General features: G+C 42.8%; 1 protein-coding gene across 3 annotated transcripts in view; it reads left to right on the top strand.

Moving 5' to 3' along the window:
• nfia (nuclear factor I/A) overlaps nt 1-20,967 on the top strand; it is a 195,106-nt gene extending 174,139 nt beyond the window's left edge. For all 3 annotated transcript variants that reach the window (XM_034711080.1, XM_034711094.1, XM_034711089.1), the window contains 4 exons: nt 4,894-5,072; nt 7,202-7,367; nt 9,050-9,138; nt 15,655-20,967. In XM_034711080.1, the coding sequence (XP_034566971.1) occupies nt 4,894-5,072; nt 7,202-7,367; nt 9,050-9,138; nt 15,655-15,669 (449 nt within the window). In that variant the 3' untranslated portion in view covers nt 15,670-20,967. The remainder of the gene's footprint in view (nt 1-4,893; nt 5,073-7,201; nt 7,368-9,049; nt 9,139-15,654) is intronic.
• The last annotated feature ends 4,684 nt before the right edge of the window (nt 20,968-25,651 follow it).

Here is a 25,651-nt window from a genome sequence, read left to right as displayed (position 1 = left end):
GAGAGTGATTTGTGAGCTGATGGAGGAGCTGAACTCCTGCAGGGCTTAGAGGTGGAGCTGTTTATAAAAGCACAGAATCAAAAGCAGCCGTCATTCATCGGAACACTGAGGAGACCATCAGTTCATCTGTTAGCTCCTCTTCTCCTCCTCCTTCAACTCCTCTTTCTTCTAAAGCTCTTTCCTACCCTCTTTTATCTCTTCCTCCTCCTTCTGCATCTTCCCATCCCTCCTCTTGGTTTCTCGTCCTCCACTTTGCCCACCTCCTTCTCTTTCTGCAAAATCCTCCACTTCTCGTCGTTCAATCTCCTCTGCCTCGTTCCCTTCATTGTCTTTCACACCTCCTTTACCTTCTCCTTCTTTCCTCCTACCTTTTTCCTTATTCCTTCTATCTCCTCATCCAACTCCTTCTGTTCCTTGTAATCTTCCTCACTTTCCTCCTTCTCCTCCTCTTTCTCCTTTTTCCTTGTCTCCTTCTTTATTCTCACCTCCTCTTCATCCTTAAAATATTTCCTTTGTAATCCATTCATCTTCTTCTCCTCCTTTCCCCTCCTCCTGTCCTTACAGTAATGAGTTATCAACTCTTCCTCCTCCTCGTCTTTCTTAAGATCTTCTTCTTTACGACTCCACTGATTCCCTCCTCCTTTTCCTCCTCTCTCTTTTGGTTTCTCCTCCTCCTTTGAAGTTATTTTCTTATTCTATTCTCCTTTCCATTACTCTCCTCACCCTGTACCTCCTCAACACCTTCCTCCCTTCTCTTTGTCTCATCGCCTCCTCACTCCTAGATAATCCTCCTCCTACTCCCTACTTCTTTGTTCCTTTACGACTCCTCCTCACACCTTCTCCCTTCTCCCTATGTCCCTTCCTCGCTTTTGAAACTCCCTCTTTCTTTATTCCGAACTTCTTCATCTCCTTCTCTAAACGCCTTCTTCTCTTCGACATCCTTTTCTGCCCTCCTCCATCTCCTCCTTCAACCTCCCTTCACCTCCTTCCTCCTCCCCCTTAGTTTTGTTCTCACTGTCTACCTTCATCTTTCATTGGTTTCCTCCTCCTTTTCCTACTTTTTGGTCTAGCGTTCTCCTCTCCATCCCTCCCTCTCTTGCTCTCAGTTCTCCTCTCTCTATCATCTCCTCCCCGTTGGATTGCCATGACTTCTCAGCTCCCTCTCCTGCCTGTTCTTCATCCTAGGACTTCCATTTACGTCTCGTCTCCTCTCCCTATGTTCCTTCCTTTCCTGTACTCTTTCTATCCTCCTTCATCTCCTTCTTTGACCTCCTTCCTGAGTCATCCTCTCTCCTCTACATTACTTCTCCTCCTTTAAGGTTTTACATACCATCAGAACATCTCTTCGTCTTAGATCTTCTCCCTCTCTTCCTTTTTACTCTTCCCAAAAATCTTCCATCCTCATCCCCATCCCTCCATCCTTTTTCCCCTCCTCTTTGTTCTCAGGATATTCCCCTCCTCCCTTTATCCCTTCATCCACCGGGTTAGATAAAGGTATCTGTCATTTTGAATCCTCTCCTCCTTCTTATCGTTTATCAATCCGCCTCTTGATGGCAAATATCTTCTTCAGGGAAAAGTTGGCAGAGGAGGGAGAGACGGAGGAGGAGGAGGAAGGAGGGAGAGGGAGGAGAGGGGAGGAGGGGTTGTCTGAGGCAGTGAAGCGAGGCAATTTGCAAAGTGGAACTAATCCCGGCTCTTTCTTCTGTGTTCGACATGCAGGCCGCCAGTCCTCAATACCACACACGCACACACACACACACACCACACACACACACACACACACACACACACACACACACACACACACACACACACTTTAGTTTGTTGTTAAAGGAAGACTCAGACATTTTAGAGAATCCTCTTGTTCGCTGTTTTGCCGGAAGAAAAACGAGACGATCAATATCAATTTAGTCTCATCGTTCAGAGGAGTTTACTTTATTTGAAAAGATAAATCATCACTTTTCTTCTTTATTCAGTTTAATTCTTTCACACTGTGGCTGTGATGAGCACCGTGCTCCCTAGGGGGCGCTAACATTACCTTAAATCCACTGACAGAGCAAAGTGTAATGCTTCAAACAGGTACGTTTGGTTTGTTGAGCAGTGTTACAACCTGTTGTTCTTAAAGATAAATTTTTTCGAAGGCAATCTCCAAGCCCCGCCCACTTTCCCACACTGGTTGGTTTGGTATGAGAATGGGCGGAGTCTCCAGTCTGAGAAAATGGCTTTGAAAATAAATCTCTTGATCGACATATGAAACTCTGTTCTTTCAGAGGGGTATGGGGAATATGCTTCTTTCTAGGACGTACAATAGGACAACACTCATATCTGTCTAAATATGGCATCAAAGCAGATTAGCTTAGCTTAGCATAATGAGTAGACCTGACAGGACACAGCATGCTTGCATCTGTGAACAACTCCTCTCACTTAAATCTGAGCAAAAACTGGAATTACAGCATCTAATTTGCACTTGATGGACAAGTAACCAAAATCTGCAGTTCCCTAAGTGTCCACTAGATTGTGTCTCACACACATCATATCAAAGCAATCTGCAGTAAGGAGAATAGAAAGGAATGCTTACTAATGATCAAAGCCAAATAACAACAGTGATTAGTTTTAGACAGCTAAAGAGACACCAGGACAAACATACACGTCATACTAATCTGCGTGAAGGAGTTAGTTGGTCACATGTCCCCTCTGCCCGTTGACACTATGGTAAAAACTCTCTACAGATCATTTTCATGACTATTCATGACAGCTGTCGAGGCTGAATTTACAACTAACCTGTTTACACTAGATTAAGGATTTGAGTGAGGTAGACTTAGGGGCGTGGCCTCTTTGAGTGACAGGTGGGAGCTGCTTGCTTTCTGCTAGGTGTCACTGCAGCTAATTCAGTCCATGAACTTAACCTCTGGGTTGTGTTTGTGGTTTTGGAGCCTTTTGGAGATTTAATGCTATATACTCTGAGAAAATTAATTTCATATAATATTTATATATTTATTTTATCACTAAAAGTGTGAGTCTCATTTTGAACACCTAACCTAATGCTGTGTCCTCTCTCACCTGAAAGAAAATAAACATCACTCAGATATTCCTAAACACACACACACACACACACACACACACACACACACACACACACACACACTCACACAGAGAGACACACACACAGGTGGTTGTGCATTCCTGCACACCCTCTGATCTAATTTCTATTCATGTACTCAAACACACCCTCTCTGCGTGCGTGTGTGTGTGTGTGTGTGTGTGTGTGTGTGTGTGTGTGTGTGTGTGTGTGTGTGCTATCCCTCTATTTGTGTGTTTCTTTGTTTGTGTCTTTGTGTGGTTTTAAGTGTTTGGTTGTGTGTGTGTGTGTGTGTGTGTGTGTGTGTGTGTGTGTGTGTGTGTGTGTGTGTGTGTGTGTGTGTGTGTGAGAAAGAAAGAGGGCAGAGAAAGCCATCCATCCAATGATTACTGTAAATACATCGGTCGCAGGACACACACACACACACACACACACACACACACACACACACACACACACACACACACACACAAACACAAACACACACAGTCAGTGTGTATTGCCAGAGTGATAAATCACAGCAGACTTTAAGTGAATTAGTGCAGCAGCTTTAACTCTCCATCCTTCTCTCTCTCTCTCTCTCTCTCTCTCTCTCTCTCTCTCTCTCTCTCTCTCTCTCTCTATAGCTGTCCTCTATCTTTTTTTTGCTCTCTCTCTCTCTCTCTCTCTCTCTCTCTCTCTCTCTCTCTCTCTTTCTCTGTGCTCTGTCTCTCTTTTGCTCTCTCTCTCTCTGTCTTTCTTGTTCTATCTTTTCTAAAATCTCCTTCTCTCTCTCTTTTCTTTCTTGTTTTCTGCCTTTCTCTCTCCTCAGCGCTCTATAGATCACACTCCTTAACGAGGCCTCATCCACTAACGAGCAATCAGAGAATATCAGACCAATTAGAGGTCTAATTGAATAAGAGAGGAGAGAGGGAGGGGAGAGGAGGAAAGGAAAGGCTGGGAGGAGACCAGAGAGGGGAGGAGAGCAGAGACAAACAGGGAAGAATAGAAGAGAAGGGGAGAAGAGGAAAGGAAGGGCAGAGGAAGGAAGAGGCCTAAAGGAGGAAAGAAAAGTAGAGGAGGAAAAAGAAGAAAAGTCAGCTATGGTGGAAAAGAAGGGAGGTATGGAGAAGAAAAGTAATGATGAGAGGAGAGAGAAGTGAAAGTTGCAAAGAGGAGAGGAGGGAGGAGTTAAAAACATTAAACAAGGGGAGAGAAGGAAAGTTAGGAAAGGAGAGGGGGAGGACAGGAGAAAAGAAAGAATGGAAGGGATGCTGGAAAGAAGAAAGACGGAGGTAGAGGGGAGATAAAAGAAGAGGAAGACAGGAAACGTGAGGAGCAAAATCAAGAGGGGAGGAGTTTAAGTGTGAAAAAGACAGGAGATAAGGAAAGAAGGAAAAAGGAAGGACAAGAATAGATTTAAGAGATTAGGGAATGAGATAGAGAGAGGAAAGAGGACACAAGAGGGCAGAGAGAAAGGGAAGGAAGAGAAGGAGTTATGGAAACTAAAGGGGGAGTGAAGGTTTCAGGTGAGGAGAAGGGGAGTGATCATTGAACTCCTCAACTCCACAGTCATTGTTTATATTGACAGCTGGGTATGAGAGGTGCATTATGGTCCGTTGTCACAGCTGTGTGTCCATCATCATGTGTTTGCATGTTAAGCCACGCCCAATTTTAACCATGCCCCATTTAAACCACGCCCCATTTAATCAACTTTAAACGCCCCTCTGTATACTCCCACTCCTTCTTCCTCCCTCCCTTCCCCATTTCTTTTTCCATTAATAACTTTCTTATGTTCTTTTTCTCCCCCCTCCTCCCCCTTTCCTCCCCAACAGCAAGCCCCCATGCTCCCCCCTCCAGCCTCCACTTCTCCTCCTCCCCCATCCTGCAGCAGCCCGGCTCCTACTTCTCCCACCCAGCCATCAGGTATCACCCGCAGGAGTCGCTCAAGGAGTTCGTCCAGCTGGTCTGTCCTGACTCCGCCCAGCAGGCCGGACAGGTGGGCTTCCTCAATGTAAGCACACACACACTCACACAAGCACAAACACACACTTATGCCTACAGACACACTTACACACTTACACAGAGACTCATGTGAGAGGGGTTTTTCCAACGTCTGCAAAGGTGGGATCATCAGAGTCTGTTTGCAGGGCACAAAACACTGCAGTGTGTGTGTGTGTGTGTGTGTGTGTGTGTGTGTGTGTGTGTGTGTGTGTGTGTGTGTGCGTGTGCGTGCATGTGTGGCCTTCTGTCTGCAGTGAGATAGTTGATATATCTGTGTCTAGACACTGAATCAATACACCCTCCACCATCCTTACCACACACACACTTGCACACACTGTCTTGTTTTTGCAGATGTAGTAAAACGTGGGGCTGAGTGAGTGAAAGTGAAAGTCATAAAAAAACATCAGGGACAATAACAGAAGATTTTATGTGACACCAAACAGCTCTGCTAACTTTGCAACTTTCTTAATATGACATTATATAGTTACAAATAATAAATACACTTTTTTCAAATTTTTGTATTATTATTATTTTGATTACATTTATCTCACATGCATAGCCATGCCTACATATTCAGAGATCTATTATCCAAGCTTTCTCTGATTATGGTCCACAGGGCATTTTTTATTTCTCAAAATTAAAGCCAACTAATTCTTCTGTAAAACATGCATGAGATGTTTTCTTTTAATCCAGCTTAGTTTCAAAAAATTGCATGTAAACAAATCGCCATGTAAGGAATATTGTTTTATTAATGCTTTTACAGCATACAGTATATGTGCAAAATTATGAGCAAGTTTCTTGGAACAGCATTTCAGATGACATGGTAAAAAGAAACATAAAGTCAAACAAACTTCAGGGCACAGTTTGAGACTGTAATCTGATCAGATTGAAGCTACCTGGTTGGATCAAATCTTAGTTGATCTCAAATAAAGTTGAGATCAGGTTTCTATAAATCCTAGTTACATATAAGGACTTTAATAAATAGATAAAGGCTGTTATCCTCATGTAATATGTGAAGATCTCTCAGTTTGTGTTGACTGTGGCGCCCCCTGTGGACACAGTTTATAGTCTGATTTAGAGATCTGGTAATCTATAATGGTCATCTTTAAGAGTCTGTATCTGGATCAAGTTCATCCAATCTGTCTTTGAAAATCCAGGACAAAAGTAATGAGGATTATCCAATCCTAGATCCAGTTGGGATCATTTTGATCCATATTAAACATAAAAAAAAAAACAGCCCCCAGCATGCATCCATGTGTAAGTGCGCTCTGTTTTCCAGTTCTCTCCTCTATCCACAGTCCTGTCTCTCAAATAGAGACATAACAGCCCTGAAATAAGCTTAAATTAACTTATATTAAGATGCAGTCCTTCATCTAATCAGTTATTGTGGTTTGATTTTTGATTATCTTTAATTTCATCAGTTATGGCAGCACTGCTGTAACGTCATATCATCCTAGGCCATGTATCAGGTGTGGTATCATGAGTTTCCCTGTGATTCCCAACCTTATTTTACTGACTGACAAAAAGTGTAGCTCAAAGCTCAAGCTGCAGAATTTTCTGCAAACGTGGCCGAAACCTGAACCAGGTGTTTTTATGTCACAGGTTCTTCAGAAATCTCCTAGCAGCATATTTACATTTCTGTCATCCAGAGTAAAGGTAGTATCCATGTCTCTGGGGCCAGAGTAGAAAGTGTGCACATGCACAGAATAAAACGCAAACATAAACGTGTACAATAAATCCAAAGAGCTGGTGTTTTAAGAACATGCAGAGTGAGGAGAGGAGGTAAGGAGTGAAGCAGCAGAGGTGAGGCGAGGTGCTCTGGTATTATGCTTATAGATTAGCAGGATAAAATGCGAGCAGCAGCAGAATTCTTTATGACCAGCCCGCAAAACTGCTGACACACACATACACACACACACACACACACACACACACACACACACACACACACACACACACACACACACACACACACACACACACACACACACACACTCGTGCACACACTCTCAGAGGACAGCAGGGAAGGGAGCTGTTGCAGGTTACCTGTGTGACCAACCTGTTGATGGTTTTCTGTAACATGACGTGGTGTTTTTATTTGATTTTAATGTTTTATTTAACAACACCCCCCCTCCTCAGCCTAATGGTAGCTCCCAGGGGAAGGTCCACAACCCCTTCCTGCCGACACCCATGCTGCCTCCCCCTCCACCTCCCCCAATGGCACGTCCCGTCCCACTGCCCGTCGACGCCAAGCCGCCCTCTACCTCCTCCACTGAGGGAGGAGGAAACTCACCCACCTCGCCCAGTGAGTGCTCACACACACATGCGTAGTCACACACACACACACACACACACACACACACACACACACACACACACACTGCAGGTTATATAACATTATTAACTTTTAACATGCAGAAATCATCCCATACTGTGTTTGCTAAAAAAGTATTGAGTCCATGCTCTCCTGCGGGCCAATCCGCCTCTGCAACAAAGAAAAAATAGAATAAAAATGTCACCATATTTTAAATATTAATCTAATAAAACACACTTTAAAATCTGAGGGAGTGACTCATAATCTGCGAGGAGAGAGTCGTATTGTGTTTGGATTAAATTTGACTTCAGGGTTTAGTGATGTTTCCTCTGGTTTGGCAAAAACACCCGCAGTCAGTGCCAAAATATTTAATCCTGCTTACTTACACTCATCAACAACATGTACATGTAAATATTTATTTATATGTATGCTTCTGTTTTTATTTTATAAGACTCAGAGAGGAGTTTAAATGTTCTTAATTCCTAATAATAAAGACGTTTTGTCAGCTCTCTGACCTGAATAATTCCTCAAACTTACAAACTCTCACATGTTAAGAGTTGTTGATGCAGACCAGGACTAACCAGGTGCACACTGAGCAGATGTTTCATTCTACTAAATGCTTTTATTTTGTAAACCCTGCAGACTTTTCTTTATTCATGTCAGAAGCTGACCGGTTTGGCTCTGCCGCCCTTTAAGCTGTTTTCAGTGTTAAAAAAAAGTCTGAAGGTTTTCCCGTCCTTCTTCTGACGGACGGACGGACAGAAGACAGTTTTATAAAGGGGATCAGTTTTGACGTCTATCTTCAGTCCCACTCTAGCTGTTTTCAGACATGCACTAAGGGGTATTTCAGGAGGTCTGTCCCTGAAATTAGAACTTATTTATGCCTTAATATCAATATTAGGATTAACTGAATGTATCCACATTATGAACAGATGACTGGAAAAATACATACCAGAGAGCAGAAGTGAGTATAAGGCAGTCTCACTACCTTCTAGTGTTGCTCTCTCACACCAGTGTTCAATCAAAAAGTGTTTCCTATAGAGGTGTGTTCCTAAGCAGCTCTGAGCATGTGCAGAGACAGAATCCTATAGGCAGGGAGCATTGTTTGATAGAGGATATCAGTTTTTTTCAACCAAGCAGCTAAAGTAGACAGAGCACCAGCCTCATGATATACACATTATCACCCACTGAAGATTACACTCTGCTCCCTCACATAGACTCACCCTTACTTAACCTCAAAATCACACCAAGGGACTGGGAGGAAATATTTCAGGCGGAGTCAGGAGGAGAAATGTGGCTGTTTGTGTTCACACCTGCTGCTCACCTGAATCATTTCAGGAAGTTTTCAGGAACATTTGGTATGTCTGAAAAAGGCTTAATATTAGTTAAGCCAAAGGCAAAATCTCTCCTTCATTTATGATGGGTTCAAGAAAGTGGAACATTTTCTTCTTCCTGGGAGAGCAAGAACAAAGAAATTAATTTATGAGTCAGAGTTTCCTCATCTAATCCCAAAACTTTCTTTGTAGGAAGCAGGTTTGAATTTCAATTCAGGCCACAGTACGCCTGTGAGCCTGTGAGCCGAAGCTTAGGAAAGAAAATGCTCACCTGAAACGTTTGTGGATTGCTGCACGTATTTTTAACTAACTGAACTTTGTGTGTGTTTGTGTGTGCAGCCTACTCCACCCCCACTTCATCTCCAGCCCAGAGGTTTGTCAGCGTGGGACCCAGAGACCCCGGCTTTAACATCCCTCAGCAACCACAGGTAACAAACACCGACACACACAGTCACACACACACACTTCCAGAGTCCAGGTGGGATGCACAGGTAGTGTATTTGTGTGTGTTTTTAACAGCCAATCAGCAAGCAGGACATCAAGTGAATGTGGCTGTAAGAGCTTATAAACAAAAAAGGAAAAGAAGGCTAACATTTACTACAAAGCAGGTGGTCAGTGAATGCAACATCCATATTTAACATAGTGCTTAGAGAGGGAGAGTGTGTGTATGTGTGTGCAGGTGCAGGTCAGGGTCTGTTTGCCAGCTGATTTATGAAGAGTGTAACGATTGGGCAGCCTTGACTTAACTCATCTCACACACACGAACACACACACACCGAGCACACACACACACAGTGCAGAAGGATGACAGTGAGGTGGTAGTTCTCTACTGACGATCCAGAGACATGTTTGATAGCATTGGACTGTGTGTGTGTGTGTGTGTGTGTGTGTGTGTGTGTGTGTGTGTGTGTGTGTGTGTGTGTGTGTGTGTGCATGTGTGTCTGTGTGTGTGTCTGTGTGTCTGTGTGTGTGTTTGTGTGTGTGTGTGTGTGTGGTGGCCTGCAGTGAACGAGGCTGTCGATTTATTGACTCTGTCACAGTCCAGCACACGCACACATACACATATACACACATACACACACACAGACACACAGTTGAAAATGTGAGCCAGGTGTGTGTTGGTCTCTGGATTAATGAGGATTAGTGGGGTTTTCTTAAAAAGTGGGTTTATTTTTGTGATTTAAGTTGGGGTTTTATAGAACTGAATAGAAATTTAAGAAATAACAACATTTATTTTTTCTTGTGTTTATTTCTTGGAAAACACACAAAGAAAGAACTTGAGGCTATTTTTGGAGAGTAACCTTTTTTTGTTGTGTTTCTTGTTTTGAAAAATAATTGAGAGAAAGAAAGGACAATTTTCAACAGCAAGGACACATTTTTTAAGTAGTTATATATTTTAATATATTTTAAAAAAATAAATATAATATTATGCAGTAGTAAAAATGTTTAAAGGTGTGACACTTTGAAACAGTTTGGGAACTTTTTAAATAAATTAATTGTTCATCAAAAATGGCGACAGAAGGGGAGAAAAACCTTTGAAAGAGCACGGAATGTAAGGCTTCATTAAAAGTCAAGACTTTCAGGAAAGTGCGGGGAAGTTTGCTCATGGAAAGTGAGTAATTAAAGGTTCAAACAGTTTCAATAACTCAGGAAAGTTTATTTTGGTGTGGGTGCTTTAGGAATTTGGGAGGAAGTTCAGACATTTCAAAGAAGGACAAGTTTTAATGATAAGGACATTTGTGAAAATATAATGTTTTGATTTGGCGTATTTCTGAAACAAGAACATTTTAAGTTAACGAGGACAATTAAGAAAGTAAGTGGAATTTTAGGAAAGTTGTGAGTTTTGTAGAAATGTCTCAGTGAAATTTGACATTCTTTATTGTGTCATTTTTTAATGATTTTAAATGTCATGATGTTTTGTTATAGTGCAGTCCTTTTGTAAAAGCTGGATTGTTTGTAGAAAGAGATGAAGTCTTCTTTTTACTTCATTTAAAGATTGTGTGAATGTTTACACCTCAGTTTGAGGTTTAACATTATACACACTTCAAACATGTGTGTGAGGGTTAATGTTTATGAAAGGCAGAATCGACAGAAGGAGCACCACTGCATTAAAGAGTGTGACCTAGACACACATACAGACAGACACACAAACACAGACAGACACACAAACACATAAAATCCAGATAATGACAAACTCACACATAGAAGCAGGAACAAAAGTCACCCTGGGCGGTCGACTTTCGGCTTCTATTGGAGAGAGAGTACAGTAAACACCCCCCCCTCCCATCACCATGGTGACCAACTGGACAGTCTGTGCATTCCTGTGTGTGTGTGTGAGTGTGTTTAAGTGTGTGTTTTTAGGGGAGTGGGGGGCAGATGGCACTGGCTTTGTGTGAGAGCGGGCATCGTGCCCACACGGGTCAGCGTGGTGGTTGCTGTGAGCGACGGTGGCGGTTGCCCATGGAAACCAAGATGGAGGGCGGGAGTTGGCACTTAGTTGTGCCAACCTTACACACACACACACACACACACACACACAAATACACTTTACCCACTACTACTCAACGGAGAGCAATGGGTTGATCAATAAATGAGTGTGAGTGTGTGCCGGTGTCTGTGTGTGTGTAAGATGATGTGCGGTTAGGTTGCGTCTGTGCAGCAAGCATTGCAGTGAGGGTGCTTTCCCCTGTGTGTGTGTGTGTGTGTGTGTGTGTGTGTGTGTGTGTGTGTGTGTGTGTGTGTGTGTGTGTGTGTGTGTGTGTGTGTGTGTAGTCATCATTTGTCTCTGTGTCCTATTTGCACAGTCTTCAAGGTGAAGCTCACGCACACACTAACACACACTCACACACACACATATGCAGTAAAATGCCACGCCCACCCCATGACTCACCCACCCTGTGTGTGTGAAGATGTGTGCCATGCATATGTGTGTGAGTGTGTGTGTGTGTGTGTGTGTGTGTGTGTGTGTGTGTGTGTGTGTGTGTGTGTGTGTGTGTGTGTGTGTGTGTGTGTGTGTGGTGTCTGTGTGTGTGTGTGAAGTGCTGACTCAGGAGGAGACAAGACTGGGAGAGAGACACAGTAACGGTATGAGAGAGAGAGAGATAGAGAGAGAGAGAGAGAGAGAGAGAGAGAGAGAGAGGTGATAGCGGTAGAGAGAGGTTTGTGTAACACAAAAGCCGCTTTGATTTTCAGCTCATTTTAGCAGATAGTGACCAAAGAATGTTAATTAGACCATTATGATAATTAATCCCATACCTCTCTGTGTTCTCTAAAGGCTGCCTTACAGCAGAGTCAAACCTGAGAGAAGTTCATTTCTCAGGTGGTGGAGTGGAGATGTTCCCTCCAAACTAAATCAAAGTGTTATTTCTAGTTGTGAAATAAAAGCCTGGAGTGTAGTTTCCCAAATGTCGCCCAATTTAAAGGGGACTACAGGTGTATTAAATCATTGGCTCTGTCTTTAGGGAAAGATAGGTACAAAATGTTGTGGAGTAGTTCCTTTAGGTGTCTTCATCATCCAGCAGGTCAACAGGCTGTAGAGTTGGCAACATAACCCTTGATGGATCAAAGTGTGTCCTCTCAAAGTTCTTGTTTTTGTCCCTGACAGGCTCAGGTTGTAATTTTAAGTGTCTGACAACATTACAGAAGGGATACCAACAGAGAGAGGGCTTTATGTTCAAGAGGAAGATGATTCTTAAGGAGCCAGAAACACACCTTTATTTTAAGCCACTGAAGTATCTGACAGGAAATAAGTAATTGACATAAAGCAAGTCAAGGAGAAAACTATGGTGTCCCAGACTCTCAAGGAAATTTAGATTGAGACCCCCTTCCTGTTTAGTGACTTGCATGGATACGTTTTGTGACCCTTAAACCAGCAGAGCCAAGGAGAGTACAATAAAAGACTAGATGTTAAGATAAGTTTGGGCTCTGTAGTAGGCTATGTCACTGGCTCGCAGACCTATAAGAGGTGCTGGTAAACTGCAAACAGCACGACACAGATTGACACGCTGTCTTCCAGGCATTCCGCGGTGCTTGTCCGATACTGGTATTCTTCAAACTCTGTGGGCTATGAGATGAAATTATTATTTTTGTCAATGGAGTCAGGGACTTTTAGAGGATGTACTCTGGGCACATTTGCCCCCAAATATTATGTTTCAGTCATTACATCCAAGAGGAAGATGATTCTTCAACCACAGACTGAGGTTACGTTGCTCTTTTCATTCCACCAGACTCCTTTGACTGTTTTGTTTGTTATGAAATATTTCATGATTTACAGATGTTGTGTTAAATCCAAGTCAACCGTTTCTGGAGTCCCAAACTCACAACACAGCACAAACAAACAAAAAACTCAGTGAAGCCATAACAGACAAATAACTCCTGTGTAGATAAAATTGTTGTTTTTGCAAATAGAGTTTGGTAGCCTTGAGGAGAACAGTTTATTGACAACAATATCTAAGAAACATTGCTTAGAGAGGCGGACCTCTTTGTGTTTGTTTACCTTAAATAGCTTTCTTCAAAGGCACCATTAACTACTGACAGACTAGTAACTTTATCTTCCAGAGAATGGGAGTTTCTGCCCTGTCTTGATTGGTTGTGTAATCGGGCACAAATACAATGTAGAATCAGACTTAGCCTTAAAAGTCTAAGGTCACTGGATGGCTAAGATCATCTGACAGGAAGGCAATAATTTTCTGACCAAAAACAGCTGTTTCGTCAGTTTTAAAGCCACCAAACTCAAGTGACAAAATCTGTAATTCTACCTCCAAGAAAGCGGGAGATGTTAGTCTGATGCTGCCTAGCCTTCATTTTGAAGATGAGACGTTACAGAGGCATAAATATCACACCTTTACCAGGCATTGTTGTTGAAAGTACTGCCATTACCTGTTTCACTGCTGCAGGCTGGAGCAATCTAATGGAGCAAGTTTCAAAACTTTGTAATAAACACCAAACATTCTGCGGCTCTTAATGCTCACAAGAGCACGAAGTAAGGATTCATCCGCTACTGAAAATAGTCCCTCACAAATGCGTCTTTTTCAAACATGAAATAGATTTAGGATCGGCACATGAAATTTGTTGACAAATATAGAAAACACTGGCCCGGTCTTTTAAAGTCTCTGTATCATCCTTCATCTCCCTCTTCCTCTAACTCGCCTCTCTCTCCCTCTCTCTCTCCCTCTCTGTCTGATGAGTATCTACAGTCTGAATCACAGCTGTCAGCATCAGCCCGCTGTGTGGTAACATTACTCCACACACACATACACACACACTGTCTGGCCTGTGAGAGTTTCATCTTCTCTGAGTCTTCTCAGGACAGAGGGAGGAGCTGCAGTGCAGGGAGCGAGCGAGAGGGCGAGAGACACAGGGAGACACAGGGGGAGAGAGAGGGAGCGAGCGGGCAAGCGAGAAAAGTCCCAGCGTCAGCAAGTTGTATTGATTAAAAACTAACCTTCCAGTCTTCTCCTCTATCACTACTGCACACACACACACACACACACACACAGACACACAGCAGTAGAATTACAACGAGTCAGGAGTGCAGAGAAGTCCTGCAACACACACACACACACACACACACACACAAATACAACAGGAAGTACTTACCTTCATGTGTGTTTTTTAAACTCTTACTTTACATTCAGTATTCAAAAACACATTTTCTAAATTGCACGTAAATTTTTTTGGGAGTGTGTCAGAGTTTGTTCCTGTGTGTGCGACTTAATTTAAATCAATACGCTGTGTGTGTGTGTGTGCGTGTGTGCGTGTGTGTGTGTGTGCGTGTGTGTGTGCAACTGTGTGTGTTTGGAGAAGTGCAGACTGGGACGGGGGTAGGGGGAGAAAGTGATCGAGAGGGGAAGAGGAAGAAGAGGAGGGCGAGGAATAAGGAAGGCAGGAGGAGGGGGGTGGGGGGGGGTAGATGGGCGGGGGTGATGCGGTTGCCTTGGCAATGGTAGTCACGTCCAGGGCCGTCTGGTTGTCCCTAGCAACCAGACATGATGTAAGGCGTGGATGAACTTGAACTGGACGGGGCGAGCAAGGAAGAGGAGGGAGAGAGTCATGAAACATGAACGATGCACCTTCAGGCGATCGATACCGGCCTATCAGAGATGGATCACACACTCACACTCACACACACACACACACACACACACACACACACACACACACACACACACTCAAACACACACACAATCATCCAGAGTTTGAGGATACTGTGCAGATCATAAACTCTCAGCCGCAGCAGTTAAACATAGTTTTGTGTTTGAGGTCTTCTCAGGACCGTCCTGATCCATCGCTGCTCTTTTTTCACTTGTATTTTGCTCAAAACAACAAGGACGAAGGATCAGTCACTGGAAGTTTTCAGGCCCATTGACAGCTATCTGTTGACAGGACTGCTCACATATAGCAACGTAGGAAGAAGAATACAAGGCATTGTTGTACTTTTAGGTGTGGCTATATGAGGTACTTGTAAATAGTAAGTGTACTCTTGATTGCACTCTTTGTTAAAATAGTTTTATTTGCTCTGCTCTTTCATTTTTGTTTCCCCTGTATTCTTTTTTATACTTTATATTTTAGAGAGCTGATTCTAGAAGCATTGCACAAAAAATCTAAGTACAGTATTTGTACTGTCCTGTACCTGAGCCAATATCAACAAACGTCTACTTCATTCATTACATTACATTACCTTTCTATTGAATTCTATCTTATTCTATTGTATTGTAATGTATTGTATTCCATTCCATTCCATTCCGGCAGCATTGGTCGTGCTCCTTTTATATGTCTGTCACTTTTCTTTACATCACACTCCGTGTTGGTGCATATTGCTCGTCAAGTGACCAGTTCTACACTCATTTTTACAATGTATTGTTGGATACTATGAGTCCTGAGTTCTGATTCACTCTGCATCGCGTGGGCCTCCATGTTTACCTGTATTCTGTCTCTCTTCACAGTGGTACCTGGGATAGGGACTCCAGAGGCCCCTCCCCCTTCCACCCACCTGAACGACAGATCGCTGCAGCCTCCTCCTCAACCTTTGACTTTTGATGCCAGCTGCGACAGAGAGTCTTGTCCTGCCCCACCCCCTACAACCCTCATCCTCCTCTGCGCCTGACTCCGCCCCCACCAGCGCCATACACAGACTCGGCAGCATCAGCATGGCTACAGCAGATCAAATGCACCCTGACCCCGGTGTTTAAACACCCACTCTGTAAACTGTACGTCATAGACTTCCCTGTTGACATATTGATCATATGTTGATGCTCATATACAGTGCCAGACCCCGCCCCCAAACCCCACCCCCCCAAAAAAACAGACCAGGCTGATAATTTCAGGGGGATCGAGCCTTCAATTTTTGGGAACCTCAAAAGACTGAATCAAAGAGCTTCCCCTCCAGAGAATCTGCATATTCACTCTTTGCAGTGTGTGCATCCAGTGGACTTGCAGTGGTTCAATGTCCTCCTGCGCCCACCATCAAACCCCTCCATCTTGGTGGATCTTGATGGCGTGGGGTTGGCATGGTTGGGGGTAAAGGGCTGGGGGAAGTGGGAGGTGTTACCTGGCTCAAATACCACCAGCGGAACCCCACTCCCAATCCCTCCACCTGAGCCCTCACACACTTCCAGGGATGGACTCCACCGCCAACTTGATCACACCTCCCTGGTTGGTGTCACATCCAGAAGGGAGGAAGTCGGCTCTTTCCAAGGACATGGACCAGTGCTTAATGGAAAGACCTCACCTGATCGAGAGGTGGTGCAGGAGCAGAAACTCGCCCTGCCAGTTCCACAGTGATAACATGAACTCCACATGGAGGGGTGGGGGTTATGATGGGGTAGGTTGGGTGTAGGCGGGGTTATAAAGCAGGGGTCTGTTGGTATGAAGTGTTGCTACCAGACGCTGGTGGATCCAAGCTTGTTTATCTGGGAGGCTTTGGCTTCATGGCTCATTGATTTTTCTCTCTTAGCAGTCATTTCAGCTGGTCCCTTCCTCTTCCTCCTCTTCACATCCACCAGTCTGGGTGAAGCTACAGCATGCTGAGGGTGGGCAGAAAGCTCTGGTGTCTGAATGCGGCAGGCAGACAGGAGAGAGGCGAGTGACTAAAACCTAACCAGTGGAATATTGATCTTGAGGAAAGTGCAATTTTGTTGGCTAGCTGTTGGATAGTTAAATATCTTTGTAAGATAGCTCGTTGAAATCAGTTGTTGAAAAGTATATATAAAATATATTTTTCTTCCTAGTCCGCTCACACCTCTGGGACTCTAAAATATTGGGGTACAAAAGACAACAACACAGCATTGAACTAGAAACCTTAGCCTTCAGAGAAATAAGGGGAGCTGTATTCACATTTATTGTTTATTTGTTGTTTGTTCATCTTGTAAAGCTGTTAGCATGGTAGAACAAGAATCCCTTTAAGAAATATCATTTTAAACAATCAATTTTTTAAAGCATTACTTGCAGCTCGAAGTCTGCTTTCATTTTGTCTAACAAAAAAAAGCTAAGCGATTAAGTTATTTTCATGAGCACATTGTTTGACTTAAAAAAAGTTATTTGAATTTCTCAAGAGGTGAAATCAGGAGGAAATATGACCAGTGAATTTAAAGTAATCGTGTTTTCTCCAATTTCTGTTGGCGAGATAATCTTAAAAGGGTTCCACCCGGTAACGGGCGTCCCTATGATTGGCCGGTCCTCCTGGAGGCCCTGTCCAATCAGAAGCACTTATTCCTGCAGTTGGCCAATGGGCCGCAAGTGTGTAATCAGGGGGGGTGGGTTACCGTTACAGAGGCAGAGCAGAGGGAAACTCTCTGGAAGCTTTCGTCCACAAACAGACAAGACATCCGAGCGCTTCACATGCAACTTACCATTTTATTAGACTTCAGTTTTGTTTTTCCTTTCCTATACTATATATATAAATATATATACACACACGCGCACACACACACTCTTATGACCATCCAGCGTCAAAAGTGAATTTAAGTGAAAAAAGTACAAAAAAAGGAAAAAAAAAATCTGCATGTTCTAGTGTTAGTGACACATTTTTTCCATAGATGATGTAGTTAGTGAGATAAAGACACTATATTGTAAACCCAACATCAGGCACTTGCCGGCAGCCGTCTTTTAGTTTTGGCCCCGTTGAGGCCTTTTCTATCGCTCTCTTTCACAAACAACCAGCTCTCTTCGCTTCTCCGCATCTCTCCATCATTTAATTTTCACTTCCTTCCCTTCCTCCCTTTTTTCCTTTTTCTTTAGCAACAGATCAATTCTGCTTTTCAGCTCCGAGACATCCTCTATCATCCGTATCAAATTGCACGAAAACAATTGTTCCTCATCAATGTGCCTTGAGCTACGATCCAGTCCTGGGAGGTTGCACAAGATCCAATGTGGAGACTCTTGTCTTATTTCTATTTTATCCTTCTATTTTGTTTTTTTTTCCTCCACCCTCCACACCTGAGATTTTGTGGTTACCTGAAGCAGTTAATGTCAAAGTGTTAAAGCTGGAGAGGAATGCTGTGATTTCCAGTTTAACTGGTTGGTCATTTCTCAGTATAAGAGGTCTCTGGTGCTGGCGCTGCACTGCCCTCTGCCCTACCTGCAGACCTGTGCCCCCTCAGGTGGTTACATCAGGTCAGTCATCTCCATGTCTTTGCTCACAGGTGCCAGCACGAGGAAATTTTGTGAAATGAGAACAAAGTCAGCAGCTTAAAAAAAACGGTACTTTTTTAGCAGTAAAGAGAGTTACCTACCAATGTGTATAGCAGCTAACTATGGTTAATTCAGGTTAGCTAGTGGTTCTGTTTCGCCATAAAACACGTACGCTAACTAAACTAGTTTAGCAAATAAAACTGGTTTAAAGTGAAAAACATTCCCTATTTCCTATCAGTGACTTTAGCAGATAAAACAGTGATAGCTAACACTTAAAAACAGGTAGCTTTCAATTGAGTGGCTGACGCTCTGAATTAGGTAAGCTAACGATTTACCTTGACAGCCAAACTCTGTCAGAGGGGGATATTAAGGAAAGTAAAAATTCTTCTAAAGCTCTGTATTCAACAGTGACTTTTAGTAGCTAAAAAAGGTGAGTTAGCTAACAGTTTAGGTTAGTAGCTTACCATTATGAACTTAAACACAGGGTAGAGTTAACTTTAATTAGCTAAAAGCTAAGCACACTGTTGAATTTAGAATGCTTAAACTATCAACTTCATTTTACTGAAACGTTTTTGAGTTGGAATATTTTAAACAAAGTCTTCTGATACTCTCCTGTTCCTGATGTTATAGCTCTTTTGTTGGCCCCTAAAAGTTCAGTTAGCAGCTACAGTAGATACATGTCAGTAAGTTGACATTTCACTGAGTAGAGCGGGTTGAGACAGACATTTTTTTAATAGGGTACGACTGAGAAAGAACTACTATTCAAAAGTTGATTGAACTCATTTCACCAAATTTCTTGATGTGCCTGGTAGGAGAGGATGGAGCTCATAACTGTTCACTAACAGCTAACCCCCTAACCTTTCAACTTCAACCTGCGTTTTGTCTGGCAGGTTAATTTTAATTCTGTAATCTCTGAACAGCAGAATCTTTCATTTTTAGGTCTTCCTGTTTTAATTTTGGATTCTTGTTTTTCTTCTTTTGTTCCCTGAAATGAAAATGAGGACATAAAATATGCAATACCTGCTTGCACTCACTTATACTTTCTTTGTCTTTCATTGTTTTGTTTTTTTAGCATATTATTTCCTTTTTTTTTTACTTTCAACCAAAGTTGGCGTGCATGTGACTGGCATTGTGCTCTGTGGTCGGTCCCTAAAAATGGTGAAGCCAGCCCTGCAGCGACACTCCAGCTAAGCTGAGCCACTGTTGCTCTGGGAATCCTAATTCCTTCCTTCCTTCCTTCTACCTAGTCTTCTTCCTTCCTTCCTTCCTTCCTGTTTTGATAAACTACCAGACGGCCGCAATACGACATTCGGGTCTCTCAAAGTTTCTTATTATATTATTTCGTTGGTCACAAACAAGCCTTAAACAAGTCCAACTTCTTCTCCATCGCGCAGAAAACAGTTTTCAGAAACATTTCTAATGACGTCCAACATTTCGACCCGCCCCGCCCTGCTCGGCAGAGGTATTAGTAAATAAATTGTTTACCTGTTCTGTGTTCAGTCCGTCTGTCAGATTTAAAGGGCAGCGACGTGACGCCATCGGCTGTGATGGTTTAGTAGTTCCACTTGTGCGGGTTGTGTGTTTCCTCTTAGTGTTTGTTTGGTCTCTGTTCTTGCCTACCCTTTAGCCATGAGTTGGGCATTACTTCCTTAATTATCTGCACTAAATAAGAGATAAATGACAATAGTGAAAAAGTATTACATGAAAAAAAAAACTGCTTCCAGGGCTAAAAAAGAGCGAAGGGAATTAAAAAAAATTGCACGGACATTTTTTGTAAAGTGTCACAAAAACCTTGTGAAACAGCCTAGCATCTAATCAGCGACTTTCGGCTGTGTGTGTAAAATAACGACAAAATTGCACCCTTTTTAATGAAAGAAAAAAAGAAAAAGAATATAAAAGCAATAGTTTGGGCAGTGTGTTGTTTTGTTCTTGTGTTGTGTGTGTAATTTAGTTCTGGTACAGCAGCGAAGAGAAGAAGAAGAGTTAGCTCTTTCGGATGGGAGGGCAGAGCAGCAGGGCCACTCGGCCCAATTGGGAGACGTGTTTGTATGTTGTATAGTTTTATTAATTACACTGATTTTAAAGCTGCCCTATTTTATAATGCAGGACTTTTGTAACATTGATTAAATGAGGAAAAACTAGTGTTGTGAATTTTCTGATTGTTTGTATCGAGGCCACATTACTAGAACTGGTTTGGTTTGTTTTCTGGGAACTGGATTTAAGTTGAAAACTTTCCTGTTTCCTTATTTTCTTTATTGTTTTTCTTTATTTGCTTTCCTTTTTGTATGTATTTAAGGACATTTCCTCTGTTGATGGTATAGCATATTCCTGTACTTAAAAAGTACGGGGCGCTGTGGTGATAAGACCATTGTAAATGGATGTTACAGTATGCTGTATGTTTTGAAGGTTATTTGTTGCATCAGTGTTGATGAAGCTAAATCTAGGTAATTCTGAGGAAAAATGGGTAAGAAAAGCAAGCGTTTTTTATGCATTTTAAAGTTTAGTTTTAGGCAGGAGACAATGACATAGCCAGCCAAAGGATGCCCCTACTATAAATGCATCTAGGCATCTTTTTTTGTGTTCACCATTCCATGCAGGAAAATAAACAGCTTGATTATGCAACATGATTCTTTTTCTTTTCCATCCGTTTCTTTCTTCACTGGCCCACAAGATCACCTCTCCTCCCCCACTCCTCCTCCAGCCCTCCCTATGATCTCCGTCCATCCACACATCCTCTGCTGCTCATCACGGCATCACATTCATGCAGCAGATACTCAGCGAAGGAACCACAAGTCACTAGGAAGAAGGAAACTTCCAGTGTGATCAGAGTTTCTGCTCGTTTTAAACGTTCTCTTCCACTTATGGATTTTACCCGGAGACCTTAAATATCGTGAATATCTTCAGCTAAACGTTTTAATGTCACGACAATCGCCAACACCTCAGCCACTGTGGCTTAATTCATTAGCCATTCATTTGGCCAAAAATGTCAAGAAGTGTTTGTAAAAAAAATACCCAATATCTCGGAAAGAGTAGCGTGGCCAATAATAAATAATCTAAAGATATAATTAGGATGGATTTTATTTTATTTGCACTCTGCATGTTTGTTTTTCTCCACCTAGAAGTCTAAACTCTATATATTTTCAGCTCAAAACTAAGAAAAGCAACGAATGTTCACAGTCCAAGTCCATTTTGCATGAACTTTTGAAAAATTACAAAATTTTGCTAAATTACCCATAACCAATCAAATAAACCATTCTTTAATTATGTGATCAACCATCTTCAACTTTATTTACAACCAATTGCACAGGCAGTGTGATCACAAATGCAAGTTTGAAGAAAATTAGAAGTAATGGATATTGCAATTAGAAAAATTTGAGGTGTTACACATCCATTGTGGACGCTTTATTCAATCCCTACGTTGTGTTGTCAGAATTTTTCTAAACCAAAATAACCTAACTTTAAGAATATAGTGAGAAATGTACAAAATGATGAACAAAATATGCATAAAAGTTTTTTTTTAAAGTTTGATGCTGCTAAATGCATTTTCATTTGTGTTTCAGTGCATGAGCAGACTCATTAAATCTCAATAAGTGAAAGAACACGGAGGAAATAACGAGCAGCACCTCTCACCCCACTGGAAGTGAAGTGCTTGAGGGGCTATGACAGGTTTCAGCTCATTGGGTGGTGTTTAGTGTGGAGCTCTGTAAGGCCGGACGCTGTATCCAACAAGCACCACATGCTAGCACTTACCAGTAGGGACATTTCTGAAACGCGCTCAAAAATTGGCACCAAAACTAATCTGACAAAGCTTCTAGCCGCCCGATGATTCCTGCAGCTTCCTCTGTTCACCCTGAATCTCTAAATCTGATCCAAAGCTTGTCCAACCAGCAATACGAGAGAGGGCTGGAGTCAGAGACTGAATTAAAGACTCCAGAAAAGAGGCACTTGCATTTCCTCACCTCCCTAAGTCCCTCTCCCTCCTCCTGCTCCATCCCCTCCCCGCCAAGAGATGATTTTTGGATTTTGCCCTTGAGGAATTCTGCCGCTCCGTCAGGAAACAGGGTTGAACGAAGGCTGAGCTTTTACGCTAACGCCTTTGTTGTCTTCACGTTTGCCCAAATTCTCCCGGGCAGAGATTACCCCTAAAGCCTCCACCCGAGAAACAAATCCATCAGACCGGACCGCTGTGCGAGTCTGCAGAGTTTGGAGGGTCAGGAAGTAATCGAATCTGAAACGTGAAGAGGGGCAGAATTCTTCAGGCAGAGACCAGGGTATTTTTAATCCACCCGAGTACTTTCAATCACTTTAGAGACCTGATTATGTGAATTTTAGCTTCGCTGAACATACAGGACTCATAGAACAATCATTTAAAGAACAGGGAGAGCTTCCGTGGCACCTGAAATCCACCTCCTGGAGCTTTTACTCGCTCCAAAGTGATCTGAAAGAAAACCTTTCCCCGGTTGTTGCAGAAGAAGACATCCCTCAGTGTGCCGGAGCTCCGGCCGGGGAAATGAGTATAAATGGCATCACTTTAGAGAGATGAAGGAAAGTCATTGGATGAGGAGGCAGGTAGCACTGAAGCTTCTCTCAGCGCTCCGCTGTAATGAATTACAGTGTCACTGCTCCTTTGCAGAGATATTTATTTATCCTATTGCAAAAACCATGACATGGTGCTAAGCGTTAAACGGAGCCGGTGAAGGGGAGGTAAGCTGTGACAATTTGAACTTCCTATCATGCTTCCTGACAGCGTATCAAAGCATAGCAGTCTAATCTGCATGAGAACTATGCACTGACTAAAAACAAACATCCACACGTGCACGTGGCGCCGCCTCACGTGCACTCTGGTATCTACTTTGTGAAATTTTCAGCCTCTGCCTTCTTTTACGGTCAGTCCTTCGTTTCCAGATCCCAGCTTCTACGGACCGAACGAGTTAAAAACCTGAAAAAGAAATGAAAATAAAGTAAACCAGCATATTACACGATATATTGAAAAAGATCAAATGTAGTGCCTGTGAAAACCTGTATTATAATGCTCTTCTAAATACTGAATACAATAATTGTTTGTAACTGTTGAAATTTCTGACCACCAGTAGCCTTTGCTGTCTGTCAGGCCCCTCTGATTATAGCTAATGTACAATAATCATAAGATATAACTGCATGCTCTTCCATAATCGCCTAGTAAACTGTTACGATAACGACAAATGAGAAAAAAAAAAGACAAAACCAGATTGTTCTGTTCCTGTTTGGGTTCCTCTGTCTTATGTTTGTTCTCCCTGTACGCCTCAAACTGTCTCACCTCCTTTACCTCCATCTCTTCATCCTCACATGAGACTCTTTCATGAAACCACCACCGAGCACCTGCTCGGTTTATACCGCGTGTCGGTTTGTTGTCATTGATCTGATGGGTGTGCCACCATGATGACTGCCCCGGGCCTTCAGCGGACCGCCGCAGCCTCGCCGGGTTTCATTCGACAATCTCCGGCTAACTTTAGACATCAGCAAACACCCGGCTGGTCCGTCTCCCTCCCCTCTTCCCCCAGTCCTCTGTCTTGTCCATTGACCAGCAGCCTGAGAAATCTCTGTGTGGCTCTGGGTGAATCCTCCCCCTCCTACCCCCTCCTCCCCCTTGAGCGGTTTCCTGCAGGAGACTCAATCGATGGCCTCGGCCTCTTTCTGCAGTGCTCAGCACTATCCGCCACTGAACCCCCCCCCCCACCCCTTCCACTGCGTCTCCCTCGGCTGGACTTCAAACAAGCCGCTCGCTCCTCCAGGATGAGAAAGGTCTAGATAGAGAAAGAGGTAGCCTGCACCTGGGAGACTCCCCCCTTCCCTCCCCCCCTTCCTCCCCCGGTCCCAGGCCAGCTGGGGTCGATCGGCTCGTCTAGTTCACCTCCAGTGGCTCCTCTCTGTTTTCCCCTCGCTGCCTGTCGATGCTCTTTGAAACTAAACAGTTTCTTCGACTTGTGCATCTCTTTTAGCAGGAAACTTTGGGTTGATAAACTTTAATGATGAGCAGACTGTTTTGTTAAAGGACAATGCCACTGATTCTTAAAACTAGCTACTTTACATTACTGCTGAACACTTTTTAAAGAGTGCTGTAGAGTCTGAAATCTTTCTGGTAGGGCAGGAATCTGTCTTTGTTCCCTTTTTTTGCTTTGAACACTTTCAACTTAGGAGTGTTCCCTAAAAGTCCCTATAGTGAAAACTCATTCAGTCAAATATCAGATGATATTAGTGCCATGCTAATCTCTGTTTTTTTTAATCTGGATTTGAGTCTGAGAAGTGTTCTGGTTTCAGTCTGAAGTCAGAGTATTATCAACCAACTAGGTATCAGCAGGCTTTGAGGTCTGCAGGAAAACTAGTCTGTATGGAGAGCAAAAGCAGGTGTTCTAGAATCCTGAGATCAGTTCCAAAATTCTGTCTTTCATCCCAGAATTCTAAGAAAAAAAAGGTCAGGCCTAAATAATTCAGTTGCTCTAATCTTCTTTCATTTCAGCAAACTTAAGACCCGTTAAATACTAGAAAACCACAAGAACATGTTGTTGTTTTTTCAGGTTCATACTGCTGAAAGAAGCCAGAGTGAAGCCTCTGTAAACATACTGTTTACAGTGAAACTGAGACTCATCACAAAAAGAGTAATGAGCACCAAACAGAATTGCTCAATATTGCTCAGACTAAACATAGAAACCAGAACACTTGCAACACCAAAAATATTTCTTTATTCTGCACTCATCCATGTATGTTTGTAGAGATTACTGTGTGTGCATCTTGTTTAGTCCTCCAGAAAGTGCTGAAAAAGTGTTGTCCATTTGTGCAGGTTCAAAGATCAACCAATATTCCCACCTCAGGGCCAGTTTAGCATCTTGTTCTACACATGATGCCACAGAGTTCAGTCAAGTATGCATTAAGATCAGCCTTCCTTTCAGATCTCAAACTATCAAAAACGTCTCCATTTGATCCATAATCACAAGGAAACCAATCAGAAACCATGGCTGCAAAGACTTAAACTTTATCTAAAACCAAAAACACAACAGCATGCTTTGGAAACAGCTGATTGTGTACATCGTCCATAGACAACAGACTGAGACAGAAACATATGCATCGTCCTTGTGAAACCAAATTGTTTAGAAGTAGAAATATTTGTCTCTGAAATTATTCGCTCTATCAAAGCAGGGAGTCATTTTTTATACGGCCCAGAGCTGCCAACGTTCACGTGTTTCCAGCCTCTTTTAAATATCGGAGCCAACAACGGAAACTGATAATCATTCAGTTCGATTAGCATCTCTCGTTGCCTTCTGTCCCGCCCCCTGG

This window comes from Notolabrus celidotus, chromosome 2 (assembly GCF_009762535.1).
Source record: "Notolabrus celidotus isolate fNotCel1 chromosome 2, fNotCel1.pri, whole genome shotgun sequence".
In the NCBI taxonomy this organism is placed as follows: Eukaryota; Metazoa; Chordata; class Actinopteri; order Labriformes; family Labridae; genus Notolabrus; species Notolabrus celidotus.
Note: the sequence above shows the minus strand (reverse complement) of the source record. Positions and strands in the feature narration are given on the sequence as shown.